Source organism: Conger conger, chromosome 6, assembly GCF_963514075.1.
Source record: "Conger conger chromosome 6, fConCon1.1, whole genome shotgun sequence".
NCBI classification, from domain to species: domain Eukaryota; kingdom Metazoa; phylum Chordata; class Actinopteri; order Anguilliformes; family Congridae; genus Conger; species Conger conger.
Window position 1 is genome coordinate 12,725,073 of NC_083765.1, and position 10,240 is coordinate 12,735,312.

The 10,240-nt window shown below is 42.8% G+C and overlaps 1 protein-coding gene across 1 annotated transcript; it reads right to left on the reverse strand.

Moving 5' to 3' along the window:
• Positions 1-20: 20 nt before the first annotated feature.
• Positions 21-1,558, reverse strand: phlda2 (pleckstrin homology-like domain, family A, member 2). The gene is made up of 2 exons (XM_061246652.1): positions 975-1,558; positions 21-534 (listed from the first exon to the last, which is right to left on the reverse strand). Exon 1 carries the CDS (start codon positions 1,426-1,428, stop codon positions 1,012-1,014), a length of 417 nt encoding a protein of 138 aa, XP_061102636.1. The 5' UTR covers positions 1,429-1,558; the 3' UTR covers positions 21-534; positions 975-1,011.
• Between the last annotated feature and the right edge of the window lie 8,682 nt (positions 1,559-10,240).

Consider the following 10,240-nt stretch of genomic DNA (forward strand, 5'->3'; position numbering starts at 1 on the left):
TGATGGCACGTGACTCGCGCTTTTATTTAGAGACTTTATTCAGAGACTTCATTCAGACATCACTGAAAATAATGTGATGACAGTTGTAGGTTTCGTTCAGCCGAACAACTAAAAGCACTTAGGCTCTCGACGTGTAACACATCATGATTTAAATTATCAAAGCAAATGCAACAAAACAGTGGACTATAAAACATTTAAATAAATACACGATGAAATAGTAAATAATTTATACAACCCTTGTGTACTCATACAGAACACTTTTTGCAAAAAAATAAATAAATATATACTGTCATTCGCAAGGCGTTTTTCCCATCAAAGCATACGCTTAAGGGTATAGTATTCAGTCTTTGGTAGCAAGTTTTGAAATTGTCTCTTCTTTTGATAGAAGCCATAAGGTTCAAGGATAAGCTATCCGAAGTTCCTCGAGGGCGCGCGTCTGTCCCGAACAATCCTTCATTTCATCTTCTGACCAGAGTCCGCTTTCGTTTGGTCCAAATATTCGTCATGGTCCAGAACAACATGGTACAGGAGTAACTGTTGGGAAAGGACAGAGATAAATTAAGGAAATAAGTCGTTTGGACATCACATTCGATAGCTTTTTATATGTTTCATACAGCATGATAACAAGTATAAAGTGGTAATTGTATCAGCTAACCAACATTAAAAATTCGGGTGGGGGTGGGGGGGGGGGGGGGTACTCAAAAGTTTACTCAAAAGGTAAACTTGTATCAAATAGTATCACTGACGATGAGCCTTTCATCATTAGGTTACATTTGTTCTCCCGACTGTTTCTTTTTTTGATAAGGTGCTGTGCGAAAAATGCACAGTTGGCTAATGGAGGAAGGCCCTATATGGTTCTTTTTTTGTATGAATTAGAATGTCGTTTTAAAGAGTTTCGTCGATATGCACATGCTAAACATTCTTTGACATGAGAGTAATTTACTTTTTAAGAACCGCAAGCGCACGCGCCTTACCAATGGCATTCGTTTGACAGCACTGCGGCAGCTTTTCTCACGGCGCCCTTGCCATCCGCCTTTCCTGCTGCCCGGGCGAAGTGCTCTCGGTCTCCTGTCGTGTTTTAAAATCCTGAATGGCCCTTCTGTTTTGGAAGTCAATCAGAGCCATTGTGATAACGGCATTCCAACAGTTATCCTCGCCTGTGCATCTGAAGTCAATCTCCTTATTGTCAGTGGTGACGATTGTGAAGTAGACGAATTTGCCCGTCCGCTCCACGCAGTCCACCTTTTTGATCGACTGCAGTTTTAGTTCTTTGCTCTTCGACTTCTTCTGGCTGTCGGCGTAAATGTTCAGGCTATCCTCCGTGAGGACACACGTCTTCTTTTTCCAAAACTGGAGGAGGTTATCGCTTCTCTTCTCCAGTTCTCCCTCCTTCAGAACCTTACTCAGCTCGGATGCGGACATTTTCATGGTATTCAATTTTTTTCTCTCTGAAACGAGTGGTTTCAGTCCGCGAGAATTTTCCCTAGTTTCACTTGGAGGACACAGTGGACGGATGAATGGTTTGAATGAACAGTCTGAAGAACACTTTATATCCGCCTTTTGCCCTTCCCAGTCGACGTCATTTGGAATGGAATGCATCAGCACTTAGTGAAGTAATCAGGAACTACATAGAGTTTGGTTGGGTGGGAGGGTATGGGAAGGCTTTGTGTGTGTGTGTGTGTGTGTGTGTGTGTGTGTGTGTGTGTGTGTTTGTATGGGGTGAGCGGGAGGTACGATTCAGTTTTTTCCCCCTCTTGTGCATATGAATATTACACACGCTATATACACTCAGTGAGCACTTTATTAGGTATTTATTAGACTTATTTTTTTATACCTCTACTGCTGTAGCCTATCTACGTAGAGTTATGATGCATTGTGTGTTCAGAGATGCTCGTCTGCATACCACTGTTGTAATGTGTGCTTATTTGCATTACTGTCCCCTTCCTATCAGCTTTGACCAGTCTCTCATTAACAAGGCGTTTCTGTCTGCAGAATTGCTGCTCACTGGTTGTTTTTTAATTTTTTATTATTTATTTTTTTACACCATTCCTTGCAAACTCTAGAGACTTGTGTGCATGAAATCAGATCAGCAGTTTCTGAGATACTCAAACCACCCTGTCTGCCACCAACAATCATTTTTTCCCCATCCTGATGGTTCATGTGAACATTAACTGAAGCTCCTGACCCGTATCTACATGATTGTATGCATTGCACTGCTGCCACACAAATGGTTGATGAGATAATCACAGTAATAAGTAGGTGCAATAAAGTAAACATGTTCATAATAAAGTGCTAGGTGAGTATGTGTGTATATGTATATATGTCCATAAGATTACATCATCTTTCTCAATCCATCTGCATTAATGTCTAAAACCACTGTTGGGATCATTATGAAGACACACAAACAGGCTTTCTGAGATTTTTATGCACTTTGACACCACTATTCTTCTTTTGTTTCTGTAGTCTTTGTTTCTAGAAACCATTGTGGTTTCATATTTAACTGCAGTTTCCTGTCATGACCTGACTAGCTTAACAGGTGTTCAAATGCAGGTTCAGTCTATTACCATCGCTGGCATTACAGCTTAGCTAAACTGTTAATTAGAACTCACGTCTGGGGAAATCGTGCCAGCTAAGACATTCCGCCCATTGTTCGGACCATGTAAGGCATGTGATCATAGCAAGTCAGTGACACAGACTGAAGACTAAACATGACTGATTCATTAAATAAAGAACCACTTCCTGTGCTCACCCTCGAGTAGCCCAGAATGAAACTGTCAAGGCCAAGTCTCTAGATAACCAAACATCTGTGATTTCGTCATGCATGTACAAAAGGGCCACCACTTATGACAAAGGTCACACCACATGACTTCCGCTGGGCTCATCTCCTGTTAGGCTTTCCTGATTTCATGGAATTGATTCACTTGGCACTCCCACCTGTTTAGTTACCACGCCCTTGGAATTGCATGCACTAACATTGCTCAATACCTCAGTTTACCATACAGCCCGTTTAAAATGGATGTTGAGCTCTCCTGGAATTCAAGCATGACGAAGGGTCCAGGACTGCCAGTGAAGGGCGAGGCTGCTTAAACAGCCCCCAGTTAGGAATAGGGTGTTTGTATGTCACTCCACATTAACTTAGGCAGTGAGAAGTCTAGACCATCTCGGCGGGCCTTAGAGGAATCATCACGTTCTGTTTGGCAGCCCATAACCCTTCTGTGAGGTCTTTGGAGGTGGTGGAGTCCCCAACAACTACTTCAGCCTCTTCAGAGGGTTACAACCAGGAGGCCCCTTCCCTCAGAAAGGGCTAGGGATACAAGTCTGTCTGAGTGGGTTCAGTTCAGTTAAAAAAAAACTCCTTTCAGAGAGAACACAACCCTTCATCTAGCTCTGGGACCACATACAGTGATTCTGAATAGTGTAGTGTACACTTGTGGTGTATAATTACTCTTGTGTTTTAAATCATGGTAGTTCTTCAGTCGTCCTTTGAAATTCAGTTTAAACTTTAATTCCTGGATAATTGTAGCTGTGTGTTTCTGAAAGACATATTAAACCAGGAAAATTGAACAATGGTCCACCTTCCCATTACCTGACTGTAGGGTGTGTGTCATGTTACCAGGGGAACACAAATTGGCGGTAGGACAGCAGAGTGAGTCAGTAGAGATGGTATTTGATTTTAGGGAGTGGCCAAGCTCCCTGGGTTTACGTCCATTCACAGCAAAAGGCTGACAAGGCCCTTTATGGAAACAGGCCATAAAAACTTTTTTATGGAGCTGTGAAATCACTGCCTTGAACTGCATTATGTCAGGAGTCCACACAACCTTGCCCGTGGGCAGGTTTAGACAGCTTTGTGGAAGAATTACATACTTAGGTTGTCAAAACAAATTTGTAAAATAAATGGTGTCATCTAAATTAGCAGTTTAATTTGGAGGGGTATATATCTGGATTCTGTTTCTATTTCTTAAATTTTCATGTGAAGGTTACCATGGCAGCATACACTGAACAGCCACAACATTAAAACCACCTGCTTAAACCAGTTTTTTCATTATTGAAAATGCTTTAAACTGTATAAACTTGTCTTGTAAATTAGACTTATTTGTAAACAGTTCATATTTTATAATATGATATGTATGCTTATATAAGTAGTGCATTGTTTTGTTATTTAAATATCTACATACTGGTGTTCATGATCACGTCTATCTTAACAGGTGCTCCAGGACCTGTATGTTTAATATTACAAAAAAAAAAAAAAAACATTCGCCATATTTCAAAATGCATGGGATCTATTCCTACATGTTTCATCACATGCAGTACCATGTAATTCCAATGGAGGGAAGAAGGGTGAAACTGATGTAGGATTAGATGCCATGCATTTTTATGTATGGTGGGTGGTTTTTGTTTTTTTAAAATTTGAAATATTATACAGGTCCTGGAGCATCTGTTAAGATTGGCATTAAGATCATGAACACCAGTATGTAGCAACATATTTAAATAACAAAACAATGCCCCCCCCCCCCCCCCCACACCCCCACATGAGCTTACAAGACCTCCATTTTCATTTACAATTAACTTTTGAATGCAATTCACTTATGATTATCTGCTTATATAAGTACACATATCATATCATTAAATATTTAGTGTTCATAGACAACTTTATATAGTTTAAAGCATTTTTAATCATGAAGAAACTGGTTTAATGTTGTGGCTGATCAGTGTAGGATTCTTTGTCACCTGGAAAGGTGCCTAGGTCACTACCCACTGATTTCCCAAGCGTAGGCCACATGCTCCAGAGAGGATCCAAGCAGGCCTCTGTATCACATGACTCAGATCAAAGGCCCTGAATGGAATAAACCTGCGGGATATAAAAGGTGTAATAAATACAACTATTGGTGAATCAGTCACTCAAAATAAAAGCAATGTGGTGATAACATTGTGGGACAGTTAGTCCATGGTTACAAGAGCACTAATACATGGTTACAGGATGTTTGCTCACAAGAGTACTGAAATCTTACATAGCTTGTCCCTAATCTTAGAACATCAAAGTTCGTATAAATATAACACGTGGCAACCAATTATTTCCTGCCTGATAATATATAACTTTTAGCTCAAAGTAATAAATGTGGTAAATATTTTGTTGATTTGTCACAATTTCCCAGAAGAGGAACTAAACCTGAAGAAAGAAAAGCATTGGCTGTGCAGTTCCAGCCATGAAAAAAAGGATTCAGTTTGAGAACTACAGACGAAGCACCGCCTTGCTCTAGTACAGCTGTCACCTGACGGCTCGGCAACAGGCACCACCATCTGTCACCGACCCGTCAATCGCTGCCCGGCTGGCACCGGAACATTCTTTATACTAGGGCTCTACTGTTCTGCGGCCTCTCTCTTCTAAACGCAGCGACCTCCCTGCTCTCCCTGAAATGCAGGGGTGCACGCTCCGCATTTCCCCGGCACCCTCGTGAAGAGCTATCCCAAGCATTGTCCAGATAAGCCTCAGCTACGTCAGGCAGGCAGAGCCGGCCGTGGGAAAAAGAACAAATGGTGGAGCTGGGAGAATAACAGCAGGCTAGCACAGGAGGCAGGGACAAAACAAAGCTGATGGGGAAAATTATTAGTACACTTTCTAATAATAATCATTGCCTTGAACTGCGTTGTTTCACTGTGTCAGGAGTCCACACAACCTTGCCCGTGGGCAGGTTTAGACAGCTTTGTGGAAGAATTAAACAAATTAGTAAAATAAATGGTGTCATCTAAATGAGCAGTTTCCTTTGGAGGGGCATACATCTGGATTCTGTTTCTGTTTCTTACATTTTAAATAAAGGTTACCATGGAAGCATACACTGATCAGCCACAACATTAAAACCACCTGCTTAAACCAGTGTTTTCATGGTTGAAAATGCTTAAAACTGTATAAACTTTTTTCTTACTCATATTATATGTAGAAACGAGTAGGCTATCACGGGTTCAGCTACATCCTCGTTCTCATCCGTACCATCCAAAGACTAATTTCAGGACCTCTATTGCTGTGTACCCTGAATATGAACATTGTTTCTGACAAATACTAACTTTTTGTACTGTGACAATACCTTGTGTCGTATATGTATATTTATGTATATTTTCACAATATAAATCGACTTTAGGTTCTCTTTCCATCTGATGTCCATTCCAATGGACAATACATTTTTTTTTATTAGTTATACTATTAAACATATATTGCTTAAAATAGCATTTCCAGTGTTTCCATATTATGTTTAACACATCAAATATAGAAATGAATGTTTAAAGAAATATATATAATATAATGCTGTTATAAAAGTGACTTAATTTGAGCACTCACTTAGCACTTTGGTATGATGTAACTTTTTGAAATGTCAACCAGTTGGGCCATACTTGCATTTGATTGATTAGTTAGTGTCTATTTAGCTGTTGGCTGTTATGTAAATCATTAATTAACAAAAACACAAATTGTGGATTATGTGCTTTCAGAACGAATCCTGGATCAGTTTAAACTTTTGTCACATAAAGCAAAGAGGGTGGCAATACCCAGCAGTCTTAGAGGGTCTTCTCAGCTGCACATATCACACAGCTGAAGGACTGCTCATAAACCAGGCAGGTGAATCCAGAACATGCCAGTGCAGACGGTAGCCAGTAGCCCAGCAGGGCAGCATAAGCGGTGCTAGTGTCGCCCAGGAAGGGAGGGTTTCCGCTGGCTGGCACAATAACGCGTGCCTGTGACCCACCCTGGCTGATTGGGTACTCATAATTCACCTGCATATGAAGTGTCTTCCTCTCACTCATGTCTATCTGAGCCTGACCTGTTGGCCATGGTGCGAAAAGCGGTGGCTTTGGAATTGACAACTGAGGTTGGAGATTTTGTAAACACCAGCCATCCTGTAGCGTAGTGGTTAAGGTAAATGACTGGGACACGCAAGATCGGTGGTTCCAATCCCGGTGTAGCCACAATAAGATCCGCACAGCCGTTGGGCCCTTGAACAAGGCCCTTAACCCTGCATTGCTCCAGGGGAGGATTGTCTCCTGCTTAGTCTAATCAACTGTACGTCGCTCTGGATAAGAGCGTCTGCCAAATGCCAATGATGTGATGTGATGGTGCTAATCAGTACCTTCAAATGTTTAAATCCTTTTAATTGCCTGAAACAGGTGAGGGATAACTGTGCTGCCAGAGACACCAGCTTTCAGCCAGTTCAGCATCTCTTTCTAAACAAATATACTAGACCTCAGACATGAACAATCGAATATGGCCATTCACAGACCTGTATCACATAAAGTTTATTAGGCCAGAAGACAAGGAGATGACGGCAGATGAAGTAGAACCTTCTGGAAATAGGTGACAGAAGCACTTTAATACAGAAATTGTCACATTGCCACACTGTCAAAGTTCTGTCTTCTTAAGGGCTTTGTGCAGAACCTGCAGTTCAAAGACAACTCGCCTCGCCAAATTGTATGTTGAAATCCCCAAACAAATATGCAAAGCGATCAATAGCTCTTGGTAACCTCTATGCCTCTCAACACACCATGTATTTGCATTACCGTCATTGTTCACATCTATGGCAATGTTCAACAGTAGCCGCAAGGCGGCTCAAACCAGTAATTACACTACAGTTTTCGGAAGGCGGCATTAAAATCACAACTGTGTCACATGACCTGCAAGAGCTTTGTGCAAAACCAGTATTACCACAAAAGGACCGAATTGCGAGCTTTATCTTAACCCCTAAAGCAAGAAGGCCAAAGACATACAAGTGCTGTACATATGGGATTCCCATCTGTCCTGTGTGTAAGGCTGGAAGGAAACAGGTGCAGTTTGCATTCAATTCTGAGACCGTGAACTTCCTGAGTTATGCAGGCCGTGGGATGTGCGTCATTTGTGACCAATGTCTGAGGTGCATCTCCAGAGAAAGAGATTTTTGTACAATGAATGTTCCCTATCCTGGTCTCTCCTGACAAATTCTTGCATTTGACAGTAAAATGAAGCATGAACTCTGCTGCTCACAGTTCAGGAACAACTTTGTATCACACAGGGAGGCTCCACCACGCTCTTACAAATGTGTATTCAAATGAAACTGCGAATGGGCACACACTGCTTTCACTTCTGCTTCAACTCTACAGCAGGATTAGCCTAAATGCGGTGTAGCATATAATTAAAACTTTCACTTAATTAATAAATTACACCCCAACATGACTCTTAATTCTTGAAGGTTTATTGGATTTGTGTGAGGGTAAAGGCACAACGCCTGCAGGCCGATCCACGGCTGATCTCAGATCAGCGTCAGCGGCTCACTCGCATAATGCCACTCTGTTTTCTCCCTGCCTCTCAGATGGGCCATTGTGTGCTCCAGCCAGGATAATGACTTCCGCTGAGAAATATCCGCAGGATTAAATGTCAAAGGAGCCCAGTGAACTGTTGCCAGAGACACAGGAGGTAGCTGCCAAGAAGATATGTTTGGGGCGGCTGGCAAGGTCCATCCACAAGTGCTCTTCTGAGCGGGGCGGAAGGACACGGAGTTTGGCAGGACGAAGCGGGAGAGGTGCATAGCAGCACTGTGATGTAATCACGCCACCCCCGCAGAACCCCCACGTTTTCTGTGTAAATAACAGTGACCTCCCCCCCGCACACACACACACACTCACTCGACTGTCAGCACAGCTCCCTCATGTACACGCACACCCTCTTTGACTTCCGCTACAGGCAACTCCATTACTTGGACACACACACCCTCTCCAAAACGACAGCCATCAAATCCGCGGGCCAGGCAGGGTTGAGTCATCAACCAAATTCATCCAATGCGGCATCAACCTTCCCCCGGGGAGACGAAAACAGTCATGCACAGTAACCTCCTGTTCCCTGGCCGCATATTACTGCATGGGCCCCCTGCTGGTTGGTTACCCAACAGCTGGATGCCATGAGATTTGCTGATATTTTGATCCGCTCTCAAACCTCCCAAAACTATCACTGGAGGGAGAGAGACAGAGATACGGTAATACAAACCAATACACTGCTCCATTTAAAAAAATACCCAGCCAGTAGAGATTGTGAACCACATCCACTGCAAATATTTGAATAAAAATATAATTACTACAAAGCTTCTGTGACAAGGGCACGCATCTTGGGGCTGAGTTGTGGGAGCTATAGTCCTAGTGACAAACATTAAATGGTCACATGAAAACAAACTACAACCTCTACCAGAAGCTATAGCAGACCATGAATTACAATTTCTCGCCATCCTGCAACGTTGCTAAATTGGCTTCGACTTGCCTCAAAAACCAGTCCAATCTGGTTTTTTGTTTCTTAAACAGTTCAGTGATAATCCCCCACAAATGGTACAACATGCTAATGCAGACTTATAAAGAGCTCTTGTGGTTTGACTCCAGTGTCACAGTAAGGCAGAGCTGAGAGCTAGTGTTATTGGGAGGGGAATGCCGGCACACCCACTCTGTCCAGCTGAACACCATCTCCTTTCACATCCACAATGGAGCGCTCTGTCAGCACAACGCCACCCCTCCCACGCCCAGCAGGGCCTGCCGGTGTTTACCAACACCACACATGGTTACCAGTGCCCAAATCCGGCCCCACGCGCTACACCAGGGATCCTCCATCCTGGCCCTGGAGAGCCACTGGGTCTGCTGGTTTTGTGTTCACCTTACAACAGGAAACTCATCGTTTCATTTAGTAGGGCGGCCTGTAGCGTAGTGGTTAAGGTACATGACTGGGACACGCAAAGGTAGGTGGTTAAATCCCCGGTGGAGCCACAATAAGATCCGCACCGCCGTTGGGCCCCTGATCAAGGCCCTTAACCCTGCATTGTTCCAGGGAGGATTGTCTCCTGCTTTGTCTAATCAACTGTATGTCGCTCTGGATAAATGCCTGCAATGTAATGTATGTAATTTAGGCCCGAGACCAAATGTGAAAAATGACCTATGCAATACATTCAACCGGTAGAAGGAAAGCCCAAGACCAGGCATGGAGACTCTTGGAAGGGGGTGAAAGGACTAAACAAAACCAGATTTTTCATGTTGCACATCTTTTAATAGAACATCCTAATCTGTACAAAAACACCATATTGCGTAACAAACTGAGGAACCCGGGGCAAGGCCACAGCTAGAACAGTCTGCATGGGGCTCATAGGAGGTTGTGATGCTCTGCCTTGTCGTCATCTTAGTTGACTTTTGCAAGTAAACTGCATCTATTATTTATTTTTGGTATTTGCCCAAAAAGATGAGAAAAGAGCAA